General features: G+C 37.5%; 1 protein-coding gene across 1 annotated transcript; it reads right to left on the reverse strand.

The window, feature by feature from the left end:
• LOC124172017 lies at positions 1–28000 on the reverse strand. The gene is made up of 6 exons (XM_046551417.1): positions 27568–28000; positions 27317–27454; positions 22330–22449; positions 20976–21048; positions 2871–2992; positions 1–212 (listed from the first exon to the last, which is right to left on the reverse strand). Exons 1-6 carry the CDS (start codon positions 27733–27735, stop codon positions 90–92), a joined length of 744 nt encoding a protein of 247 aa, XP_046407373.1. The 5' UTR covers positions 27736–28000; the 3' UTR covers positions 1–89.

Raw genomic sequence — 28000 nt, forward strand, 5'->3', positions numbered from 1 at the left:
ATCATCAGGTATTGAGCAACATGATATCTTATCAGTATCAAGAGCGCCAAAATTTTCCACGTCTTTATCCATAACGTTTCTTCCAATCCTTACTTGGGATGCTCCAGTCTTGGAATCAATTTGTGCCACCAAAGGTTTGAGATCAATGCATTCATCATGGAGATACGAAGCTGATGATATTTGCGTGGGCATTTCTTCAGGAGCTGGGAGCCCTGTAAAAGAATTTCAAATTATAACTTTAACTTTCAAACACGAAAAACACTCATAGGAAAAAAATCGGAGCTTTCGAAGTGGTTACCTTCCTTCTCAACCAAAGAAACATTCTTCTGTTAAGAGAGCTTCTCATTTTTTGGTTGAGAAAGAAGGTTACCGCTTTGAAAGCTCCAAGTTTTATTTTTCTTGTGACAGTTCCTTTTTATGTGTCTATATTTCATATTTGTGGCATGAACATTGAATATATATGTAACATAAAAATATCCCAGGTTGAGCACATATAAAAGAAACAAAGATAAAAGCATCCACAGAACTAAATTTTTGGTAGGACACATCCACCTTCCTCAGAGTTAGGCAGATGACTAGGTTAAGGATGGGAGAGCTGAGGGAGAGGGAAAGGGGTGGGAATGGAGGGTAGGTAGGGTGCAAGGGGGAAGAGTGTGCTGAGGCAATTAAAGGGATTATCTGTATACATTTAAGCCTGGAGGAAGTAATGCTTACAAAAAGCCATATGTAGGTTAATTCAGTGGAATGAAATTTAAGTGGGTGGTCTATGGGGGAAGGGAGGCCAAAACTTAAACAGTAAAAATCATTGAATTGACATTTATGGGTGGCTGTATGTTTTGCCACAGGGAGGGATACAAAGTGGGAGGGAGTGCATGATGCCCTGAGGTTGTTGATCCTTAGGTTAGATTAAGGATTTACCTATGCAAAAGGAGGGAGAGTGATGACATTGAATAAGATAAATTACGCGAAAAATATACAGAGGAAGAAGCATTCTCCTTGACCGGGATTCGAACCCGGATTTGACCCTCTTTGGATTTTTCGCACAATTTTTGCAATGCGGGTGGTTTTGCAAGTTATCACCGTGGCTAGTCCCGGTATAATTAAATAAGTCTAGAGCGAACACCTCTCGTGTTCAAAGTTCGGGCTTTGCTCTCCGGCTGTGGCGCCATGCGCAAGACCTGTGCACCATGCGCATGTCACATAATCCAGTCCATACCACCTTGTCCGGAATAGTCCACAAATTTCCACAAGGGAGAATGACGCCTCGGTAGCTTAACTGGCTAAAGCACTCGGCCGGAAATCCAGGGATCCGAGTTGGAATCCCGGTCAAGGTGAATGATTTTTCCTCTGTGGATTTTTCGCTCAATTTGTGCAATACGGGTGACTCCATAAAAGATATCACCGTGGCTATTCCCGGTATAATTAAATAAGATAAATTACATATTTGGAAGTATAATAGGCCACAGGAGGGTCGTAGACAAGGGGCGAGAAGACTGGGGACAGAGAGAGGGGTTAAAACTGGACAGGTTCTACTTTTAGGATGACCACAAGGCGAAGGTATACTACTGGGAGTAATGGGTGACTTCTGTAAGGGTTTTGTCGAGCGAAATAAATCAGAAAGGTTTTCTGGTCACCTACAGGTGATAGTAGGGGGTTTGACAAAAAGATTGGCTGTAGACTTATTACTTTTTAAAATTGGGAAAAGGTCCTTAAGATGACTGCAAGGATTGTATTCCAGGGGAGTAAGTACAGTAAGAGATTAAGTACAGTAGTAATTCCACTCTTTTTCATTATTTCAGTTTAACCATTTCCATATAATAGCAGATACTTTAAACAAATTATAAAAAATTACCATTGGCCACCATCTTGTATTTCATGCCACATTACAATTTGCACAGAGTTGGTCCGGTAGATAGTCGACCATTTTAGTTCTGTTGTAGAATGTAACTATATTTTAGCATCAATGGCAGAATCGTGATGCATTGGGGAAAGAACAATAACTGATTTATTGTTTTGGGGCAGTATAAAATGAGCATACATTTCCTCTGGAAACCAAAAAGGAATGAATTCACTGCTCTGCTCTTGCTGGGTAAAAATTCTTTCTGAATTTACCTACTACTTTTTATCAAACCAACGATTGTAAGCCTATTTCCACCAGCAAAGTTTTTGGCCAGGTCACAATGAACCAGTTTCACCAATAATATTCCTGCTAGCACCCACAACTGCTTCAACTGATCAAATAGCAATATCTTCAGCTGAATTTCTACTTCAGTACGGTCCTTTGGGCCGTAAAAATATATAAAATAAGTTCTATTAAAATATTACCTACCATGAAAAACTGTCACACAAACAGGACCGCTTATTCCCATACTTTGCATAGAAAATGATCACGGAACGCTTCCAATTCCAATGACTATTTTGCAATTCTTCTAATAGGACGATTCGCACACATCGAAACTCTACAGGCGAGCAACACACACTCTAAACACTCATGCATCGGCTAAGCTAAGAGAAAAGAAATCCTGAAGAAGGCTTATTTCAATATACCGTACTAATGGGAATCACTGCTCCTGCATTGTAGGAGTGCAGCTCTTTGTTACTCACTGTGGGGAATAGGGTTGAGCTTCATCACTCGTAAAACTAGAGCTTTAGGTTGCATGCAGCCACACATAATCCCCTGCGGAGGATGAAAGAAAGGAGGACACTTACCGACATACCCATAATAGTAAGATAAATGTGTCGAACATTGTTTCTCCATCAAAGTAGAAAAATATCATACAAAAGCCAAACCCACCCACTCATTTATATCCTCACCCCAGTACTCTGTCGTGAAGAGGTTATATTGTCAATGAATTTGGTATTATGGGTACCTGGATAAGTGCCCTGCTTTCTTGCCTCCTCTGTAGAAGATGGTGTGGGGCTGCAAGGTGGGTGGGACCCTTTCGTGCCGGACATTGGGTGGAGGCGACGGACATTTTCATACGTAGAAGACCTGACAAAGAGGTATATAAGTGACAGATTTCGCAAGGCACACAACGGGACGTCAGCTCTTACCAACACGAGGGAAGGGGAGTGACAGCTGAGGCAGCAATTTTCTGATGAATTCAGGCCCAGCCAGAGACCCAGCTTAGCTAGTCCTTAGGGCTACCCCTCGGCAATTAAGCCCGACCCTCCCACTCATTTATGACCATCATCACCGAAGGCATTATTTTAAAAGAGTAAACTATTCAAAATCAAATACAATGTTTGGTTGAATGAACAATGGTAACGCTATGAGTTGACTGTGGATGAATTCTACGACAGGGTCAGCGGCCTGGGTATGGGACAGATGCTAGTTTAGCTAGGTCCAAAATCTCATTGACGAAAATACCTTTGCAACTCGCCCCATTAAGAAAAGCTCCATTAAGAGAGGTTAAAATATTCTCATGGTTCTCATAGAAAGAAAGCATTTTCCAATTGTAGATGTCGGCAGGAAAGGATAAACTGCCTGAGAGTGGCCCTAAGGGTGAGAGCCAACGTCCCCTCATTTGCCTCGAAAAATCCTCAGCAGCTACAGTCAACGTTATTTGTTCTGCACATGAAAATGCGTGTCGGCTCCACCTGGTGTTGGCACGAAAGGGTTTAAAGGGAAGATGTGACTGCCCCAGAATTCAATGCGGCAATATGGATAAATCAAATAGTTAGAAACATTATCTAACACAGAAAAATTGGCATGAGACCCCTCTATCATTACTATGCAGAACTACGATTCCAAGCTCCTACAATTATGGGATGGAAATCAAGTTCGGTTGTTTCTTAGCCACACTGATTTCATTTCCGGGCATTTATCTCAATTCTATATCATGTCAATGATATTTTCTACCCCAAGGAGGCTTCAAACTTGATTCTCTGTTAAACCTAACAAAGAACCAACGTCAACCTCATGAAAAAAGGGTGAATAGAAATGCACTCATTAAAATATATTCACTAATTTTCTCACTAATGTAAAATGGACGAAAAGCAAATATAATTTTTGCATTCATTTGACCAAGTTCCATGTTCACATTTTCTATGAACACTGAAATTTACTTTTAGATACATTTTTATACCAAGAGCTAAATTTTGGTGATTTGTCACTAAAAGTTTTCCTGAATATCAGACAATTACTTTTACTACTTATTTATTATCAGAGCACAACCCGGGTTTCAAGGAATTATCATCATCTACAGGCGCTAATTATGAAGATGATGATAATTCATCGAAACCCAGGTCATGCTCTGATAAAAATAAGTGGTATACATAAGTAATTGCCTTATATCCAGAAAAACTTATAAAGGAATACCACAAATTAAATCAAGAATTAGTGAATTTTGAGTTGTCAGTATTTTTTTCCAATAAACTGACCTCAAAGCTTGGCTGAAGCAAGGCAACATTCCGGTATGAATCTGTAACTGTCAAAAATGCCTAGTAGAGAAATTAAACCTTAACCGTTGATGTGTGCTTTGACCACCAATCGACCGCTGTGTTTCTAAAATTATGAATATTTTCAAAATTACTGTTTGAAGATATCTATCTATAATTTTCGATAGCTTCATATTTTTGTGTGATAAGGACATCACACTCTTGAAATTGAACATTCCTATTATTAATTTCTGTAAATTTGCAATGAATTCGATTAGCGGTCTGAGAGACCACATCACTAAATTGGAAAAATAAGTAGGGGAGACTGGGGCACAGTGGGACAATTGATTTATTTGAACAATTTACTTGGCCAAAGAGCAAATGTACTAAAATTAAGGAAGTCATGTCACGAGAAATAATGCGCAAAAATCTTAATTCCTAATGTTATGTAGCTTTGCATGAATGTTATAAAATATGTTTTTGCTATAATTTTCTTAACTTTCATGTTGTGAATATTTATGCAATTTTTCTAATTATAACAAGCTTCATAAAAAATTACTTGTCGAATACATTATTTAGAGACTGTATAATATTTTTTAAAACATATTTTCCGAAAGTAACATGTTTAAAATTTTTGCAGACAAATATAAGACTTCAGGACATGCGAGGCACAGTGGGACACCTAAAATTGGGGCACAGTGGGATTCAGATTGGGTCATAGTTGGATGCCGACTTACAGCCCAGGCGCTTCGAACTATCAATCTCCGTAACCTAAAAGCACTCTTATTTCATGTCACGGTGACTTTATAGTGTTTTGGCTCCATATTGGTGCTTTAGGATTTGAAGCAGTAAATTTCAATGCAGTAATGTGAGGACAAATGTACAGAATGGCAACAGCAATGCACATAAGAAAAGTAAAGCCGAAGTGAATAATTTGTGTGAACCCCGATCGTATGCGACAATTTGTCTAAATTTCTTGAATCCCACAACTCTTATATAGATAATGCTCTTAATACAGAACAGTTCAGTCTTGGCCATAAGCGAGCTTTAGGTAGTGAGGAGAGAGTCTCATAAATATTAGTTGCTGCGACATTTATCCTTTCTATAGACCTGCTCAGGGAACATTCAGTGATTTGCGTGAAAGGAAGAATAACAGGCAATTAAAATTTATTTTTAACCCTTTCCTGCCGGAGACTACGAAAGCAAAACTTTACCACGCTACGAGTAGCATAAGAACATTTTAAAACTCTCCGTACGGAGCTCTTTTTTGGGGGTGAGTTGCCCGGGTACACTTGTCCCTCGGATTTGGGACCCAACTCAATGGGGCACCAGGCCATTATCCCTGCCTCTCACCCGACCCTCGGACCCTTTCTTAGCGGGAGTCCGTGGTCAACTTATTATTTTACCAGTGTTTTTTATAAATAATTATTGATTACGATTTCTGAGAAAAAACACTTACATAATAATAACTGACATATTTTTAAGCATTGTAAAATTTTAAACGGGTTTCTAGCGTTGATAATAACTTAGTTAGGACCTTTTCATTTTTCAGAAGGTTAGAAGTTTTTTAGAAAGTAAGGTGAGAAATTAGAGAGGGAATGCATTCTCGTATGGGCAGGCATGAGTACTAAGAAATGGGTTTTAGTGATAACGTTTTCATAGAAGTTGAGGATGCATTCAGCAATAAAGGAAAAAGGGTAGGGAAAAAGGAATGCAAGCCTGAAAACCCATGAAAGAACTAGCACAATAGCATATTGAGGATCGCTTTTCTTAGAATCGGAGAGGGTCATCGAAAAATTCGGCGAAAATGTCATTAGCGCTCAACACCTGAACTGTATGAATGCACGTGCGATATCATTGTGAGAGTGGAAGGTTTGGTTTTTCCGCGAGGTTTACCCGAGACATCGTCAGTCAGCTGAGCACATGTTCCACCAAAAATGAGTAGCTAACAATAGGGCATACAACGCAGGTACGAAGTTGGATGTACAAGTTACATTACTTTGGAATACCGGCGTATTAGTAATTACTCGGGGGAAAATGAATGGATCAGAAAATAAAGGGTATGTAATGTAGGAAGTTATTTGGATTGTAACATTCATGAGCGATAAAACAATAAAACAACAGCATCTCCCCATTACATATTTTTCATCCCGTATGATGAAAGAACAAGGTATTAAAGCATTCACATGAAAAGTTCGTTAAAAATAACACTAAAATTTCATTTAAAATTTGCCTACGCACAGAACAAAACGAAGAATTCGATACAATAAATAAAAAATTTGAGTTTGCAACACATTATTCTTTGCAAAAACCATTGCCGTTTCAACCACTTCACCGCAAGTTCCTGCCGTGGGAAGGATCATAAAAGAGTGGGAGGGTCGGGCACGATTGCCTAAGGGGAGGCACAAGGGTCTCGCTAAGCTGGGTGTCGGGCCGGGCCTGAATACAACTGACCATAGCTACCGCTGCGGTCGGTTCCCATCCCCCGCGACAGCTATACCCGACATCAGGTCGTCTGTGTAGAAAGGTTTGCAACAGCTATACCCGACGTCAGGTGTTCTACGTATAAAATGCCCGTCGGCTCCACCTGACGTCCGGTGCGAAAGGGTTAAAGAGAATTTTGTGGCAAGAGTGTTTGTAACGTATTATCTATTAAATTGATATTATTTATAAGTAGAAATTTTGAGATTCATAGCTAAAAAAATTAATTACCACCATAGTAAACTGTGGATAACAACTGCGGCACGACTTCACCACAGACCTTCTCCCCTGCACACGAAAAAATTAGCATATGAGTTTGCTCAGAACAATATAATGAAATACCTGCCATCCTGCGATCAGAAAGAAGTCACTGATGATGGTTTGTTTTATGGTTTTATGAAGCGGAATCCTTCGATTAGCCTTCAGAAACTAGAGGAAACCTCACTGGCAAAAGCCATGGGCCTCTACAGGACGGTTGTGAGTGCATTTTTTTCCGATCTATCAGGTCTTTATGTGAAACACGTATTTTCTGCTGGAAGTGTATACAATCATGATGAAAGTGGTTCCACTACTGTTCAACTCCAAGGAAAAGTGATAGCCCCCAAAGGTGAAAAACAAACAAACAAAGGTGAAGTTACCTCCTTTTAAAGAGGCTCCTATATGATATTTTGCTATATTATAAATACTCAGGTTAATACAATTCCTCCATTTTTGTGTTATCTAGAATGAAATTCCTTCCAAAAATACTGTTTAACTAATGAGGTCAGTAGGTGCCGCAAACCCATCTGGATGGATGACTATCAATTTATTTTTACTGGTTTTAAAGAGTTTCATTGATCATGCAAAGTGTTCTCAAGATAATACTCCATTGCTAATTTTCCACCACCATTAATCGCATATTTCTTTTGATGATATTGAGTTAGTAAAAATGAATGGAGTGGTAATGTTTACTTTGCCACCTCACTTGAGTCACAAACCGCAGTCATTAGATAACTTTGTGTTCGACCCTTTGAAAAAGTATTAAAATGACTGCGTATGGTCTATAAACCACTCAATAGAGAGAATTACTATTTGTTACTTGGCAGAGTTAGTGGATACATCATATAAAAATAATTTACATCTAATAATATTATTTCTACGTTTTCTGTTAACCCAAGTATTTTTAATGACAAACACCTTGCACAATCAAATGTCGAAGATCAGTCAGAATTTCATTTAGAATCCGAGGAGAATCTCGAAAGCCCAGGACATCCCTTCTGAAACTTCTTTTTAGAGGGCAAAGTTGTCATCCCTGAGGAAATACGTCCAACGTCTACCAGGCTAACATCTAAAAATACTAGACAGAAGAAAAGATAGGAGATCCCAATGGATAGACTAGTTAAAAAGACACTGGAAAATTAATATGATCAAAAGAAAGGGAGAAAAAAAGAGCCTGCTTATAAGAAAATATTAAAAAATGAGCGAAAAATTGTCAAGAAAATTAAAGGTTTTCATACAAAAGGACTTCAAAAGGGGATTGGAAATGTAAGAAATAGCTAAACTTTTTGAATAAAGTCACTAAATTTATCATAAAGAACAGTTGATAGTACTTAACACGTTCGCTGCCGGGCCCGAATTCTACTGTCATTCCGCGTGTGCCAGGCGAATATTTTCGAACCTATTACCAAACGGCAATAACGATATTGAGCCTATCTCCGGGTGTTACTAATATTTCTCGGTATATTTGGACTCATTATGTGATGCGCTATCGATTGTAACTTTAGTCACGTGCGACGCCATAGGGCGTCTCCCCACTTTTGACAATGCCTAAAATTTGATGAGACGCCATTTGGCGGCTCAGGCCATTGGATCTTCGTTCCAACGTTTTAGTGTACACTCAAAAGCTATGGTTGAAAATACTGTTAAAACAAATTTTAATTTTTGATTATGCTTTTAATAATATTTGCTATCGTATCTGGAGATGATTAGTGCAATGATTTATACTTGGGAGGCTTGGGTACGGCTGATCCGGAGAGATCATAAATTTTGTAGAAACACGTTTGGCTTTACTGAGGGCAACTTTGCGACTCATCGTCTGCAAGAATGATTTGTAACATCCACGACAGCCAACACGGGCTTTTCTAAAATGAAGAAACAGCGCTAATATCTAATAGTGCGAAAAATACTAATTCTTGATTTTATATTATGATAATTTTATCCTCTAAATTACCAGACTTCGAAGGCTTCCTTCAGTGTTATTTGTATTTACCAGGTAGTGCGTCAATTTTTTTAGACCCTATCAACGGAATCCCGAAGAATATGCAGCCATTCTTCTATAATTTATCGTCTTAACTACTGGAGAGAGATCATGTGGGCACCTGGATTCCGTGTTTCATTCCACAGTATAAAAGCATTAACAATGCAAGTCCCAAAAAGAGCATCATCGGCCACCTTGTGGTACCACCTTACTTTTCTTCGATGGGTGCAGTGATACAACGAAAGGGTCTCAGCAATGTCAATTCCTCCCTTTATTTTAATGTACTCAAACACCATCTTTGGCTTAGTAACCATGGCCCTCTTCGGTTTCTTTCCCCGTTGGGATTATTTCCTATCTGATGGTGGTGGAGATCATGAATACGTCACGCTGATCTTTTCATTTCTTTACCGTTGCTCCACAAGTTTTTCATAGCACTGAAATGCCTTTCTTTAAGTTAGCAGTCGTTATTTCTCTTAACAGCCCTTTCCTATTTTTCCTAATGGTACCCACAAAATGAGACTTATCTCACAACATTTCTTTCCATAAGCGTGGGATGAATCAAATCACTAGAAGTATCTAAACATTACAGCAGGAGTAGGGGTGCCGACTTACAAAAAATATTGGGGGGGCCCAAACCGGGGACCCTGTCTCTGTAAATTTTATAAGTAGTGAATTTTATGTTTTTTAAGCATTTTAGAATAGTCATATGATCGACATTAGAACCCTGATCACTCGAATCGCTATATCTGGACACTCCGGGGAAAATTGACAAGCATGAACATTTTTTCCTCACATCTGTAACGAATTTTTGGGGGGGCTCGGTCCCCCTCAGGCCCCATGGAGTCGGCGCCACTGAGCAGGAGTTATTAGATTGTGAATAAAAAAATGGAATAAGGAATCATACCTGTATTAGAAGAAGAAAGATTACCTGACTCTGAGGATTCATACGACTCCTCAGACACCCTGAATTAGCGGTGTCTCCTTCAGAAAATCCTTCAAGGTCGTTGGTGGAAGCCGAATTGTCAGAATGAAACATATGCTCAATTTCTTCTTCGTTAAAACGTCTTTTTCCCCCAATAATGCGTGACGGAGTACACATGATATATTCACTAAACTGGTTATCACTTCCGTATCGAAGGCACAGACACAGAGAATACATTTGGTATACTGATACGCTCCAAACTCGGTTAGGTACGAGGGACAAGTGAGGGAAGGAAAAAAAAACGAAAAAAGCTCTGCAAATGTAATTTGAAACATTGTGTGGAGATATAATACCTCGAGCTTCCACTTGAAGCATAGAATGATATAGCCATTGAAAAATGGCACTCTCGAAAAAAACATGAGAAACCGAAGACGAAAAAAAAATGAAATTCGAGCTGAAATGTGTTACCAATACCCTCCCTTCACAGAAGATAACATTGTCTCGTCAGTGCATAAGGAAATGTAGCTTAAATTTCAAGTTCTATACATCGCTTGATGATTCAAGGAAAACGCTACTTTGACGCCCATTGGCGTCTCACTAATAGCGTCCAGCAGCTATGCGAGACGCCATATGGCGTCTCACTAACTCGAATTTGAAGTTATGTGAGACGCCCTATGGCGGCGCGTGGCAGGGAACGTGTTAAGCCATTAAAAATATTAAATTCTGATGAAAAACATTGCAAGCAGTGATTTAAAATTTATAATAACATGATTAAATATTTTTTATCCGCTCATGTGTCTTGAATAATAATTTTCTTGATTAATACGTTCACTTGCATATATATTTCACACATTAATGTAAATAAATTCATTTGTACCCTCAATTAATTTAAATTTTGGATTTTATTGACAAATGCAAGCCTGTCCCACTCTGCCCCAGGCTGGGGCAGAGTGGGACACTTTTCATCAAAGAAGAAACTTAAGTACTTGAACTATTTTAGGCTAATTGTATTTTGCGGATTTTTTTATATGTTTTAGAATATTTTCTCCAAGCCATGGTACCAACATTTTCCTTTTACCATTAATTCTGTGGAAAATAAAAATTAAATGCTAAAACTGTCCCACTGTGCCCCAGTCTCCCCTAAACATTATGCTCGTGGAAATTCAAAAAGTTGTTAAAAACAATTCATGGTTATTTTTCAAGTATACAAATAATTAATAATTTTTCAGGAAATATTTGTACTCACACAACATGGATAATTAGTAACTAAATTTTTCATAGTTACATCATGTACGAATAAATAACTATTCAAATCTCTGCAGAAGGTGAACGCAAAATAAATGAAATCGTTTTTTTTTAATATCTTCCATTAATTTCTTTAAATGTTAAGATTTTCATAAATGTTAACAATAATTTGAATGAAACTGGTAAAATTCTCATAAGCAGGCAGTACGCATATAATATATTTTGTAATTGGTACCATTTGAACCCCAAAATTTTGCGCACCCACGTATGGAGTGAAAGATTCATTTGTGCCTATCTATTGAAACTTGGTCTCGTTCTACCCAGGCACGTTGTTCCTTTACATTTTAATACCCTGGTATGCAATGTGTTAAGTTTGGTCTACAATGAGATGTAAATGGTAAGGAAGCCAAAATGCTATTCTAAATGGACATAAGCTTAAGACATGTGGTCAGTGTTTATCCTTATAAGTATTTGGGGACAGAACATCTAATCAGCAAGTTTTACCGCAAGAAGAAATAGAAAGGGCCTGGGAAACACTAAAAGTAAAACGTCAAAATGGAAGTGCCGTTACGTCTACATTTGTTCAAAGCGATTTTTTTATTATTTTGACTATTCTTGTCAGATATTTTTTTTAAAGCAACCACAAAAATCCTTGCATGTGCAGTTTCTAAAGTATTGCAAAAACCTGTGAACTCATGCCAACAAACAACTGCTACTGAAAGAGGGAGCATAGATTATGACAGAAGTGATGTAGTAAAAATTGTCCCCAGGCAAGGAAAATTTTTTTACAGGAGAGATCGCTTGCAGTGGTCATCAAGTGAGCCAAAGAGGAAAATTCGTACACACTTCCATAACATATTTACTCAGAAACCTGATTAGAAGGATTGCAATATATCACTAGGTAAGGATATTGATTGTTTTGATTATTGCTCTCAGATTTCTGATGAGCAAATGTTGCCATTGATTTTGCACTGACCAAATACGAAGCTTCACGCTATAAAAAAAATTAAAAAAGGATGCCAGGCTGGGGCTACAAAATGTTGATTTATGGAATTAAAAAACTTTCTTGGTCTTTTGACTAATTCTACGATTTTCAAATCTAATGTTAAAGATGTTTGCAGAATATTTGTCAAAGATGGCACAGTAAGGAAAATTTTCCAATCAGTAATGTCAGGACAACGGTTTCCTATTCTTCTTACGAGTCTTCATTTTGATAACCTAGCAGATCGAATGACCCAATACAAAACTGACCCAGTAGCTCCAATTTTTGAGTTATTTTGCTCTCTAGTAAAAAACTCAAAACACTGTTATTTGTTGGGAACGGTAACTTCCATTGATAAAATATAAATTTCATTCAGATGCTGATAAATTCCTATGCCATTTCAATATATATATACCCCGCAATTAAGACGTGTGCAATAATGCACTTGACTGATGCCGAAAATATTTATCTGTTCAACGCATAGGTTTGCCAGACAAACACAAAAAGTTATCAAAACCATCCCAGTCAGTTCTTCATCTCTCTGAGACAATCATGGGGTCCCTAACAAATATGGGATAATTGTTTCACATCTATTAAACTGGTAGAGAAATTAAAAGAAAAAGGGCTTACGTACGTCAGTACCCTCATAATAAATAGGGTGGTTTCCTATTATTTTTTTATTGCCTAAATCGAAAGATTATTACTCCTGGAGTACGTATTTCACGCTTTTAGATTTTTAAATGGCGATATCTATTTTTCGCGATTAAATGAAAAGTGAAAATTTTCAAGCACGCGAAAACGCGACGCTTAACACTAGAACGTCCGGACTTCCACTTCACCTTAAACGGCCGAGGGGATCAAATTGATCCCCTTCGAGTTATCCGCATGTATATGCAAATAGGTGTGGGAAATGAAATTATAACATAAATATTATTGTTTTACTGGTCCATTTATTTCGTTTTACTAGTATGAGGTCAATCACACCCGGGGCAGGGCGTAAAAAAAAACTCATTTTTAGACAATTTTCTTTTTGAATTTTTTATTCCAGTTATTTTCAAAAAATGAAGTTTGAGAAGATATTGTAAAGATTTCAAATACGTTCTCATGCTAAATACTTATATGAATATATTTAAAATTTATTATCACTTTAAAAATTGTTGTTTACTAATTAAAAGACTCCTTGCAGTCAACACAAAATTACTTCACTCTATCAGTGAATTGTTCGCAAACAATTTTCCTGCACTTCATGAACATCTCCCTTGTTTCACTATTTTTGCAGTTTTTCTGCCATTGGCAATTATCCTTTAGGTGCTGCGTTGTAAATTTTTTCATTAAGTTCAGGTACTGGCTCAATTCCATCACTTTTTGTTTTTAAGTTGTTGAATCTTAACTATTCTGATAATTTTTGAAGAAACACTTTCCTTGACAGCTTTTCTTCCGTGACAGCTTTGTATATCACGAAATCATTTATAGCAGCGAGGTAAAGAATATTGTAGAATCTATTCAAGGGCCACCTTCTTGATGAATCTTTTACCGTAAGGTGCCTTGTCATTTGGTCAACAATAATTTTTTGCGTGGTTTTAATACTTCATTGTTTCCAGTGTCTTCTTCTTGTTTGTAAGAATTTTTACGCTGGGATGTTGGCTACTAAGTAAGATAACATTCTTATTTTTCTTGCCCTGATGCATTTTAAGTGAAATTCCATCATGTGTCATAACCTGTGTACTGTGAATCGCCGTTTTTGATGTTTTCACAGATGCAGGTATTTCTCTTCTTACCCTATTTATCGTTCCAACTAGAGCTCTTTCTTTTAGCATTTTCGCCAATTTTAGAGATGAAAAATAGTTATCCACGGTAACATTTCTGCCTTTATTTAGATATGGCCCCATCAGACGCATCACCGGTAGACGCTGATGGTCGTAAATTATCCTTGCTGAGATAGGGAAAGCCAATCAGCACATATTGAATCCACATCCACGGCAATCCAGAACTTTTTCCCGTACTTGTCAGGTTTTGAAGCTATAAATTGCGTGAACGGACACCTGGCTTTGCAAGGAAATAACTGCTCATCAACAGTGCTATCTTCCTCTCGTCTACAATAGCTACAACAATTCTTTGCAAACTTATTCCAAACTTCGGAAACTAAGGCAAATTTAACTGTTTACAATCGAAAAGAGCGAGTCGTCTTCTCATCAAACCTGAGAAAACGCATAATTTCACGTAAAAGATTTCGTGGCATAAATTCACTTCAAAATGGTAGACCCAGATGTTAGGAGAAAAGCGCTTGTAGTTCAATGTTTCTTGATACACTAACGCCCCTTGCATAAAGAATTGCGATGAATGCCTCCAGTTCAGGTATTGATATGGACCAGGAATTTCCTTGAAGAACACGATTACCCTCTGCTTCGGTGGAATTACGTTTGTGGAGGAGTATGGAATTATCAATGAACATACGCCAGGCGCTAGCATCTCTTTCACCGCTTACGTGAATTTTTGCATAGGAGGTTGGTCCAGCTTTTTCCTTCAGGACATTTTGCTGAGGTTTACGCCCAGGAAAAAAGTGCCTGTGTCCGCTTTCAACCACACCGTGCCATCGGGGGTTGTGTGTTGGTTCTCTTTTGTTTCACCTGGGAACAAATATAAGCATGAAACAGCTAAAAGGACTATCAAAATAAGGATAGATAATACTAGTGAAATGCACCTACCGTTTTGGTTATTGCTGGCTGCAAAGTTTTCCTGTGAAACTCCTTGAGCTTCCTTAGCGCAACGACTACTTCTAGTTTTGTCAAAACTTCGACGCTAGTTTAGGAATATATCTTGGCGTCGAAGTATGCTGAGAGGCTCGTCATCAGAATCTGTATTTAGATCATTATGCCATTGCAGCATGGATGGTGGGCAAAAGTACTTGAAACATTGTTAGTAAGAAAGAAATGTGGAAGTATAGCTCACCGTTACTATCACTGTCATTTTCGGAATTCCTTCCTTTGGTCTCGGGCACTTCCATTTCTACCCCAGATTCACTCGACTCTGAATCACTACCTAATATGCACTCTTCATCCTCTGAGGATAAATCACTATCATTAGATTTCCCATAGTCAATATTAGCTAACTCTAATATAGTCTTGAGGACGCAGATGAAGTCTTCGTTCTAGTTGAGAACCACAATAAAATTGCACGCTGGCGATTACAGATTGTCCGACCGAAGGCAGTTAGAGTGAATGAAATAGGTAATGGAAATGAGGGATATCAACTTGCATTCATGAAAAGACGGTGAAAAGGTTTGAATGATAAGTTGCAACAATATTAATGCTATCGCGGCAAGTTTAAAGGCTATCACCCTACGTAATACAATTTTTCTCGCTTAGGGATCAAATTGATCCCTGCGGACGTTTAAGGTGAAAATGATATTATCTTACAAAGTAATGAAATCGGGTGGTTCTTCTTCTTGGTCCATAAAGTAACTTAAAAATGTGTAAAAGTCACGAGAGGAAAACACTCTACCTATTATGGTTTCCAAAATAAATACATTGAAAATCGAAAAAGGATCAAATTGATCCCCTCGGACGTTCTAGTGTTAAGTATGAATTTCGGGAAGTCTCTCCGCGTGACGTATTTCTGGTTCCCCTTCCCGCCCTGCGAGGTGACCTTGAGGCGAGGCTTAGCGCTGATACAACGCAGGCTGCTAGCGGCTAGCCTAGTACCGTGCTGTCTGGTAGCGCTTGGCTTAAATAAGGATTATTAATAACTTATCAAACGAGGAAAACTTTCCAACCTTAGCCAGTTTTAATAAGTGATTGTTAAGACATGTTTCCCTGAGCTCTGCGCCTCATGCATGCAATGGTAACCTCAGACGACATATAACTCCTATCTTCTCGTATAGAAACTAGGTCCCTGTGACGTCATGTGGAGTGGCATCGCATGGGCGCCAATCTGGCCCTTTTCAAATGAGGATAACAATGGACCATTGCCATTTGTCTAACCCGGTATTTCTAAAACAAAATAATTTGTATATTATGAATACACTAATGGTGGGTAACGAATCGCAATCAATGCCTTTCGTTTTCTTTGATGAAGGAAACCACCTTATTAAAGGGGCATACCTTGTGATTTTATGCCATCCAAAGGGTGCATAATGGGTTCTTCTCTTTACGGATTCTCGGCCAGCATGACTGTAATATCCCATGTCCCCAAAATAAATAAGGCTGTTTGTTTAGTTTCATTAATACTTTACAGGGTAAGTGGTGATATACAGCAGAGGAAACCAGAGGTAACTGCATTTTAAAACATGACCAAGGGTGGCATAGATACTTTAGACAAAATGTGCTGTAGCTACACATCCGGCCGAGGGACGAGGAGGTTGCCAATGGCAGTATTTTTCAGAATATATATATTTCCTTCATCAACTCTTTTGTGCTTCAGCATTCTGCATAAGATAACACAATTTATTTCCATTAAATCGATAGCTGCAGATCTTGTTAGAGCCCATATGGGAGGGAGAATATCATATCTTAGACTATCGAGACAGCTAGGATTAATTATTGCATAACTTCTCCATCTACCATTAGAGGAAGGTGAAGAGTTGAGAGGTTCGGGAGGCAGACAATGGAAAACCTCTATCTTATGTTTCCGATGCATAAAGGCTGTGTGTGCTATTGTGAAAAAATGTCATTTTAATGACCCGCAGAATGCATCAAGAAAAGGTATTAATGGTATAAATTTCATGCTAGGCATTAATGGGGTAAATGCTTACTTATTATTTAGCCTTCTAACTTTAACATTGAAGGCCTTATTTTAAAATCTGGCAAAATATTAAAGCTCAAATACGATAATAATAGCTCTAGTGTTTTTGACTTCAGTTTTTTGATCCTGTTTCAAATAACAATTTTTTTAAAAAAATTGTTTTGTATTTGGAAGCATTAAATAAATTTAAGTTTTAAAATAGTTATGCAGTTAAGGAAACATTAAACTAAGCAATAACATTGATGTTGCAACATTTTATTAATTTTTGATTTATTGCGGTCTCCCAGACCGCACGTCACTGGTAGTGCAACAAGAATTGCATGTCACTGGTTAAGGGACAAAGGAAATTTTCCTAGCCATTGGTTCAAGTAGGTAAATATTCAAACATTTCAGTAAAACAAAAATTTTTGCTATGTAATACCATTAAAAAACATACAGATGACTAATACAGGTCCTTCATCCTTCACAATTGGTTACAATAGGGCCACCTTCAGACAAGACAAATTTTTGCCATCCTATGTTCTCGGCATGGTGCTGCTAAATCCAGAGATTCATGTCGTCAGAAAGCCTCAATATAGAATTGCACATATTTCACTCCGTTGATGGCATTGTGCCGGGCCAGATTAAAATGGGTGCCGTGGAGACCATGGCATGATTTGACTCCTTTGAAGCCATCCATACACAAATATGGTAATTTGAAAGCACGGTGCGGTGCCGTGAACGTTGTCTCATCTGAAAGCAGCCTAAGCTCCAACTATATACAGCTATTTTTATTTCTTGAGAGCGGTTACCCACTGCTTCCATTGTGGACTCATGGCCCACTGTCTAACTAAACAACTTTAAAAAAATAGAAAATGTGGATAGATGACTAATCCAAGTTCTTCATCCTTTGCAATCAGTTACAGTAATGCCACTTACAGAAGAGAAGACATTTCGCTTTCCCTCACTCATGGCATGGCACCGTGGAATCCAGTGTTGTCTCCTCTGAAAGCGGCCAGAATTTCATGGCCCGTCGAGGGCAAAGCACCCAGCCAGATTGAAATGGGTGCTGTGGAGACTATGGCATGCTCTTACTCATTTGAAGCCATCCGTAGAGACGTATGATCATAGCAGCCCCCTCCAACTCGGCTGCTATGTCGTTGGTTGGCTGGTCCCAAAATCCTCCCACGTTATTCAATTTTTTTAGTTCGTTACAGAGTGGCGCTGCGAGCCTGTCGCGCGCCCAGTATCGCGTTGCTGTTACATTCATTTCAATGGTGAACCAGCGAAGCTCATCACTTGGAAGATGTGTTATATTGCTAAAAAGCTATTAAATTTGAAGATGGTTCGTGCATCGCGCTTTTGATATGTGTCTAATAATTCTACAAGATACAGGAAAACCAGGAAGGAATGCTGAGCTGAAAATAAAAGTTTTTTCAAAGCAGTGGTAAGTACTCAAAATGCGGTGGGTTACCGATGTTAGTTTTATGGCTCTATTAACGTTAATTTGGTAATTTTTTCGTGGTTTTAGATCTCAGTGACCTCGTTTTTTAGTTGAAAATATGTGTTATTCGCTAAGAATAAATTAGCGGTGCAAATAGATAGCGGAAATACTGCAGTATCTGCAATGGCGGCTTTGTTTACTCTTCCATGCATGCCCTTTCTCTTGTTTTTAAAGAGGATATGGCAAAGCATCCGATATTTATTTACGGAAATTTTTATTTTTATCTTCGCGGGAAATCAATGGTTCATGTTTTTCACATAATACCGAAATAATATCATGCCATGTTGCCGTGGAGGCATAGTTCCATCAGTTTTTACTAATTGTGTTATTGTACTTAATTACAATTGTAAAACCTCGGTGGTTTCGTAGCTCGCTTTGCAATTAATTGATGGCTTTAGATATTTAGTGAAGAATTTTGTGTCAGTACAGAAAGAGGAGGAAACATATCGCTCCACCACGAATTGAAAACTTGTATTATTTCATTCCTATTAGATACAGTTGTGCAGTGAATTTATGTTTTTATGATCATGGTGAAAGTGTTAATGTGCATCCTACTCTAGTTTTAGGACTTAATGACAGTGAAATTATAATGGTAGCTTCTGTTATCTGGTGGGATAAGATTTATGGCGCCCTAGCGATAGTTATGCTTGCATCCATGCTCATTTTATGCAAGTATTGATGTTGTTTAGCGTACAATAATATACACGGACTAACGGTGATCCGCCTACGGATGTTGAAATATAATTAATTTCATATTTTTTTAACTTCTGTGGATTTGCTGCCATTGCAGTTTAGAAATTGTTGTAGTTGTAAACAAAGTGCAACAACAGTAATGTGGTCAGGATATTTTTTGCTGAAAAGGGGCAGGGGTTACTATCTGTAATAAAAAAGGAAGTCATGAGAATAGAGTAAATGTTGGTAATATTAAGAATTGAAAGGATGAACTTATCTCTTGATATTTGCAATCGAAAATTTGGCCCCACCCTTTCATTATGATATTTTTCTCGTGCCTCAAAGCCTCACATTTTTGGTGAGACATAACCTCGTGTAACGCCATTATTAGCTAACTGTGGAGATTTTTCGTGGTAAAAGTACTGTCATTCCACATTTATAACTGATACGACCTAGGATTGCAACTCATTTTTTTAATATATTTTTTTAAATTTTGCCTAATTTTGAAAAATTTCTATTTCTAGGCGGTCATTCATCTCCAGATCTTTTGGTGGAAGTGATACTGCCACAACCGTGGAAAACCCTCAAATCTTCATGAACTTCGAGATTTATTTACATTTTTCACACTTCCAACCTTTGCCCTTATCCTTTAAGCTCGCCTGTACAGTGTTAATGATAGTGCTTGTGCTTTCATGAATAAATGCATTTTAAATTTAACAACAATCACTTCCTTCAACTACCGTTCCCAGACGTCCCCTTTTCCTTTACATTGGTTGCTGTTTCGGTTGATCTTGTGATGTGTATTTCTGTGACTTTCTTGGGTTAAGAATTTAGCAAGGTGTTTTTGTTGTGCCCAAAGCCTTAATTAGGGTTATCAAACGTACATTTTCCATTTCAGAGTAACCATTAAGTCTTAATCTAATCTTAATATGAGTCGTTATGTGAAGCTTTCAGTAATTAATTTTGGGCCAGTTTTTCTCATTGCGGATCTTGTAATTTCTGAATCGGAGATAACCGTATCCTCGTAGCTACCAGTTTAGGATTGCCTGTTTAAGGTGACCTAATGAGAGTTTAAAGGAGATTTCTGCAGCCAAAACTTATTTCCCCATTCAGCATAATTGCGCTGGAGTTCCTTGGAGGAGAAAACGCCGACTCGATTGTCTGTATCGCCAATTTTTTTGGGGGGACCGATACCTTGATAATTATATGTCAGGCAGTATGCCGTTAGCGATAAATATATGATGATCAGGACGCAAATAACTTCTTTTTTACGAAGTAGAGCTAATAAAATACGACTGCTAGCAGACGACAACATCTCATTTTCAATTTCTTCTAAAGGCAATGTTTTTTGTACATGGACTTTCTAACTGGCTGTCAATGAAATTAAAAGGCTATTAAATTGCTTCTTAGTGTTCAATTCAGTTGAAGGCATTTTAAATTCGTTGTTCCAGCGATCAAGTATTGTATTTGGTTCAATGCAATTTCGTAATGCTGGACGCGCAAACACCCACTAGCACCATCTATCGGCGATTCCCTCGCACGGAAGCTTTAGGGCCACCTAGCGGCCGGGAGTTGGAGGGGGCTGGATCATAGAAAGTGCGGCGCCGTGCCATCTGATGGTAGCCTAAGCCTTATCTGTATACAGCTATTTGTAGCCATTGAGATCACTTCGTGTCCACTGTGAATTCATGGGCCACTGTCAAATTCTCAATTTTTTCTAAGTCATAGTTAAAGTTGGCTAAATTAAAGGATTAACAAGTACATTTTCCATTATTATTGACATCAATTCCTCCATGCATGAAGTTATTTGTTTGCAACCCATAATAGTACTCACCGAATGCCTCTGTAGTAGAGTGCTGGGCCATAGTCAAGCTCTCAATTGGGTCCCCATCCTCGCCTAAATTAGGCTGGAAGCAATCATCAAGATACAAATCATGCATTAACAGTGGATTCAGGATATTTTTATAAATGATTGACTACAAATAATTTATAAGACATGTAACATAAATATTTGGTATTCCTAAGGAATATTTTCTGCACAAAATAAATGTTTTTTCAACACTCAGAAAATTAAATATTTCACGCATTTCTTTCATCATGAAAGCAGTCTATGATTTATGTTACGGCTACTTTGCAATATTATCTTCATTAGATACCGCTGCAATTTATGTTATTCTATTCAAACGATATCGTAAAAGAATTAAGTTTTCTTTGATAGTGAAAGAACCGAAATAACATAATTGGAACTAAGTATCTGTGTGAAAAAAATGGGAAAAAATATGATGTTGCCACATTTCAGAAAAAGATGTCCAAAACCAAATTTTTCAGTAAAATTGTCGAGATAATGATGAACAGCTCACATTTGTTAAGTGAAAAGTAGAAACGCATTATGATTTAAGTGCTCAATGTGAAAAAATGTGACCTGTGAATGTTGAACTTCATTTTTAGTATAAAGGTCATTCATTGGTCATACATACCCATATAGTGGGTCATTTGTGGACAGCCCCTGATGGACTACATCACTAAAAAGTTTGATTGCAATCTGAGACCTTGTTTTCTTAATGAGCTATGATTTACCAGCCTAGGATTTTATATGGTAAAATAAGCATCTTCATGAGATACGATTTATTGGTTCCAGGATTTTTCATGATATAATAGTTATCATATTGAGATGTGATTTATCAATAGCAGAATTTAACTAGCTAACATTAAAAGCAAGTACACTGCAACACTTGCAGACAACATAAAAAGGAAAAAAATGGCTTCTTTTTAGATAAGAATGCCTGTTTTCAGTTCTTACAAACTTGGAGCAAAATGGGTTACACTGCCTGTAAATACTCCAGCATCATCGTAATTAAGAGAAAAGGAATCTTGAAGAACGCTCACTGTACTTTCAACGAACAGTACCTATCACTGGGGATCCACACTCCTTTATTGCAGGAGCACAGCCTTTTGTTACTCACAGCAGGGAAAGAGGTGAGATTCTTCAATTGTATAGAGCTTTAATTCGCTTGCACCCTCAACCCCTTCCCTTGCAGTGGAGGCAAGAAGGCCACTTGCCAAAGTGTCAATAAAAGTACGTTGGAATAATAACATTTATGACAGACACACCCTCTTTCTTCTTACAACCTTTGTACAGCTGAAGGTGGTCCAACTCACGGTTCACTGCATATGATAATAAAACTTACCAGCTTATCGTTCCTGGGCAGTAGGCAGTCTTGCACAGGAATGCATATTTCAGTGGTTTGGTCTTCTGTCTCCACAGAAGGCCCAGACTTGTTATCAGCTAATCCATCTCCTTCAATACTCTACAAAGAAGGTAAGAGTAATAATTAAACATCTTTTTAAAATCAAATTTTCCTTTTTTAAATAAGGGCTCCTCAAAATAAGGAATGAGGATTAGGATTGTCAGTTAAGGAAATGGGAAAAATAGATTCTCATTCTAACTCTTAATTTGCTTCTGCAAATATAATGTTCAGAGTCGTTCCTTATGAAAGGCCAAAATAACTATTTATTCTTATCTTAGCTGTGGAGCCTTAGAATAGGAACCATTGACGTAGAACATATTTTCAATATATTTATTCTGTTCTGGATCTCTTTTAATATTCAAATATGAACTCCAAAAGAGAATATGTGGGGTGCGGTCCAATGAATGCTACTTTCGCTACCAGACGCTACAGACGGAAGTGCTCCGGAGCACCGGTCCATAGGCGCTACGTTCGCTACGAGAATTTCTTTTCGGACCGGTCAGGAGCGAAGTCAAGATGGCGGAAATGAACGAGGGTGGGCAAACTGGGATTATGAAATCGAAGATGTGGTTTTAATTGCGAATTGAGGTGACTATGATCATTGAATATTAATAAATATGTTTGAATATCATTAAAATGAATTTTATTTTTCAATATCGAGGCTCCACATAGTAAAGGAAGAAACTTTGGACTGTATTTCTCACACCAACCCTCGCCTACCCTTCTCAATGAAACTCATTACCCTAGTAAAGGAAAAAGTAGGTACTCTACCGTTTTCCCAGTTGAAACATATTAACTTATCATGGTTAACAACTATTAAAAAACATTAATCTATTTCATGTATATCCTATTTTTCTTCAGATTTTAATTGATGGCATGAGTAAATTTGTCGATATATGTTCTTACAATCCTTTCTTTATATTACATGCCCCTTTTAATAATTTTTGTTGCCTTTTGTATGTAAAGGCTGCTTCCAAAGACATTTGAGTCCATTTCGGGGGAGATACGAGAATGTTTGTCGATATTTAGTTCTTGCTATATATTTATTTAAATCACAATTAAATTTACATCTATTTACTAAGTGCGTCTACTCCGTTACTTCGTAGTCACATATATAGGAGAAAGGCGTCCACATTCAGCGTCCATCATCTGCAACGTGAGTAAACTCTCCATTGCCTCAGTGCATTCCCTTCGAATTTCCGCCAAAAATTGACTCGCTCCTCCGCTGACCCAAGTTTTCAGGGGAGCGTCTGGAGCTGGTCCGGAGCGAGGCGGGAAACGGGTGTATGACGTTTGCCGTGACGTCACAGCCTAACCTGTAGCGCTCCGTAGCGAATAACGGACCGCTTGGTGGCGCTCCGAAGCATTGGTAGCGTTCAACGGACCGCACCCGTGGTGTAATATTTATACAGAAAGAAAAGACACCTGAAAGTAACCTTCAATACTAAAATTATTTCATTCAACTGTTTTTTTAACTATCCCTAATATTATTATCCTTAAACCTAACAAAACATATCATGTAGAAAATTATGTATCAGGTATGAAACCAAGTTCCTGCTGTCTATCAATAGATGGCTGTGGGAGTGATTGCTGCTGGATTTCGACATACTTGAAACACCATGACTGAAGCTTAGACACATGGTGCACAAACTACTCAACAACTATGATCAGTTTGTCTCCGCAATATATACTTATTCTTGGGTGATAATTTCTAAGTTTGCGCCAATTAACCAGTGATCGCGGGAAGAGTTGAATATCTTCTTTTAATCAATGAAAATAGTAGCTGAAATGCATGGCAGCTCCAAAAATTTTATGGTGATGCTGCTCTATAGGAAACAATATGCCATGATTGGCTGCATTGCTTCAAAGACAGGTGTTTCAATGTTGACAACTGTCCATGAGAATAAAGAACAAAAGCCATCAAAGAAGCTGAATTGGAGCCATTGCTCAAAGAAGATCAATGCCAAACTCAAAAGAGCTTGCTTTGTATTAGTTATTACCATAAAGCCATTTCCAAGCACTTACATGCGTTGGAAGTAATGCAAAACCAAGAACCTAGGGTCCCTAATTATTCGACAGCGATTCTACAGCATAACAATGCTTGAATTGGCATTGCAAAACCTGCTAAAATCTAACAGGAAAATCTCAAATGGCAAGACCGAACTCACACGCAGAATTTCCCAAACATTGCACCATCTGATAATTACTTGTTCCGTTCGATGGTACACGTTCTGGCAGATCAGCAGTTTCGCTCATTTGAAGGCATAAAAATAAATGGCTTGATTCATGGGGAGCCTCAAAAGATGAACACTTTAACCATTATTGTCTTATAGCTCTGTTACAGTGACCGGGAAAAATTGCAGCTAGCGATGGACAACTTCCTTCCTCTGACATGTCACCTATAAGAAATCCAGATAGTCCATTTCTATAGTAGGGTGAATCAAACCCATAGAATACATTGCCCACAGTTTTTTAATTATTAATCACATCAGCCATTATAATACAAAATAAATAAATCTAGGGAATGAACATTTTAAAGTCAACATGTAGGCGAAAAAGTATTTCACCACAGAAATCTGCATAGAGTCAAATATATCCTGAAAAAAATCACTCAACAACAATAAACATTCCATTGTGACTTTAAAAAATGATTTCTGTCCACATACTTCAATCTCACTGAATAAAATTGATCAACAAAATAAAACATTATCCCATTTCAAATATCACGCAATTACTATACAAAATGCTATCGAAACAAATAAAAAAAGGTTTCAAGGAAACAGGCCTCAAAATAGATCATAAGAATCAAAAATCTATGCATGAACTTAAATGCATCTCGTTTAAGCCGATATATTTGCATATGTTTACATCCACATGAGGCTATGCTCGACAACTGATAAACTAACTTTTAGGTCTCTCACATTTCATTATTTAGTAGCAAATGGCTATGGATTTGTTTGCTCCTTTTCATATGCTCCGGTTACCCTAAGGAATACTTAAAGAGGGAGTGTGGTACAGCCTAATGGATTTATTACCTTTATGAATTGAACAATGTTCAATTTGAATGCCATACTTTCCTGGATATCATTGTTTAGTACACACCAAGTTTTGCCAGAAGACTAATGTCTTAAGTCGTTGCTACTGAACAAGCAACTGCAACATAAATAGCATCTTTCCAAGGATTCACAGAAAGGGAAAAACCGTTTGTGGGAAATTGGTCTTCTAACACTTTTACATAGACCACGTACAAGGGCCATTCATTCTCCCCCATTATTGTAGCTTGACAAAAAGCAGCCTCAATTTACAATTGATCGTTAATCGAAGTGCTTATAAAGTTAATATGGGATTCAGCGGCATCAAGCAATTACACAATATTTTTCCTCCACTTGAGCCACCAAGTGATTACCCTAGTAGAAAAAATTGTGTTCTTTTGGTGTTCTTTATATGTTCATTCAGTGTTCAAGTGTTCTTTTGATGTTCTTTTGGTGTTCTTTTATGTTCACCAATTTCTTGGTGTGTTCTTTTGATGTTCAATTTATGTTCTTTTTATGTTCATCTCAGTGAACACAAAATGAACATTTTTCTTTATGTTCATTTTGTGTTCCCTTTGAGTTCATTTTATGTTCACCATGGTGAACACAATATGAACATTTTTTTATGCGTTCATTTTATGTTCACTTTGTGTTCATTTTATGTTCACCATGGTGAACACAAATTGAACATTTTTTTATATGTTCATTTTATGTTCACTATGTTGAACACAAAATGAACATTTTTCTTTATGTTCATTTTGTGTTCCCTTTGAGTTCATTTTATGTTCACCATGGTGAACACAATATGAACACTTTTTTATGTGTTCATTTTATGTTCACTTTGTGTTCATTTTATGTTCACCATGGTGAACACAAATTGAACATTTTTTTATATGTTCATTTTATGTTCACTATGTTGAACACAAAATGAACATTTTTCTTTGTTGTTCTTTAAAATAAACCAGTATAAAAATTCTCATTCCTTGGAGGTGATTGTGGATAACTGCAGTTCATGTGTCATGACAAGTAGCTTTACATAAAACAAGTAATACAGATGATTTTGGAGACTTTGTCTACCAAAAATGAGTTTGAATTTCGCCATCTTGAAATCCACAAAACTGTATTTTTTAGCAGTTTTCCATAATATTTCTAGAAATTTAAAATAATGAATTTCCGGGAAAATTATCCCAAAATGAAGGCATATCATCAAAAAATGGACATTGAACGATCCGAGAATGCAATCAAGGAACACCTGAAAACACTCTCAATATGTACTTTATTGCATACTAAACAGGGATAAGGCCTGAGCATTTGGCTTCTACTATTAAGTTCGTTTCTAATAAAAAAAGCTGAAAATAAAATGATTTGAAACTTATCCAAACACTGACTTCTGATTCGCAAAGATGTAAAAGTGTTCATGGTAATGATGGGACTTCCATGAAAGCTTTTTCTTTGTTGTTCAACAAAATGTTCTTTTTATGTTCATTTTGTGTTCTTTTGATGTTCAAAAAAGTGTTCATTTTGTGTTCAAATTATGTTCTTTTTATGTTCACAGACGAGTGTTCATTTTGTGTTCTTTTTATGTTCTTTCTGTCACAAAACACATAAAAAGAACATAAAGTGAACATTCGGTGAACATAGAAGGAACACAATTTGAACATTAAATGAACATAAAAAGAACACTGAATGAACACACTTTTTTCTACCAGGGTAATCTATCACCATATTCAGTTAATCGTTACTAATTTATACAATAACTATTTCATTCCGCAAACACTCGTTTCCCTTCAGTTCTTTCTGCTGTCGACACAACGCAGGGGTGTCACTTTACACTCACCGAAACTTATGATGTACCAGGCTTCTAATAAGAATAGAAAAAAACGGAAAGTACTCACCGTGCAGTAATTTCTCGGTAAAAGTTTTCTCAGAACGGCGTTTGATTCCAAACAAGTGTTTTTGAAAACACTGAATTCCGTGAGTTTCTTCAAACACAGTGGACACATGGTAGTGGGCAGGCCATCTCCCACAGAAACCTGAGATAGCAAAAAACAAGTAATTCGTCAACATAATTAGAAATTATCTGGGCAAACGCGACATGAAGTAACACCATTGTAAAAACATTGATAAGAAATAATATGCCCCTTACTTGTAGACCGATTAAATCATGCAGGGCATCCTTAACAGTTGTTTTGCATTCTACTTCCGAATTGAATATGTTGTAATAATAACCATGATTCTTCCCACAAAGTCTGCAAAGTTCATTCCCTGAATCCCTTCCCGACGAATCCGTGATAATTCCAGTGGTACGACTCATTTTTTCCCTTCAAAATCTCATGCAATCTTTAAATCATATCAATCTTCAAAGATATCATCCACACAGCACTGACGACGATCACAAAATCCCAGAAGGAAACTACTTTCACTTGGATGATATGTGAAAACAATGAGGAGTGCTCAAGGAAAGGTTCATATAAGTCTGATATTAATAAATCACCTCAAATATGTATCACGATGCAACAGCATGGATAGAGAATATTATCCACAATTTTCATGATCATTTGAAACGGTCACATCATCTG

This window comes from Ischnura elegans, assembly GCF_921293095.1.
Source record: "Ischnura elegans chromosome 13 unlocalized genomic scaffold, ioIscEleg1.1 SUPER_13_unloc_1, whole genome shotgun sequence".
NCBI classification, from domain to species: Eukaryota; Metazoa; Arthropoda; class Insecta; order Odonata; family Coenagrionidae; genus Ischnura; species Ischnura elegans.

What these genes read in the sequence shown, in the direction of transcription:
- LOC124172017 (XM_046551417.1), bottom strand. Translation starts at nt 27,735, where the DNA reads ATGAGTCGTACCACTGGAATTATCACGGATTCGTCGGGAAGGGATTCA. An exon ending in TGCCCAGGAACGATAAGCTG is followed by an intron (nt 21,049 to 22,329) that starts GTAAGTTTTATT and finishes GATTGCTTCCAG; the next exon opens with CCTAATTTAGGCGAGGATGG. An exon ending in CTCTACTACAGAGGCATTCG is followed by an intron (nt 2,993 to 20,975) that starts GTGAGTACTATT and finishes CCTCTTTGTCAG; the next exon opens with GTCTTCTACGTATGAAAATG.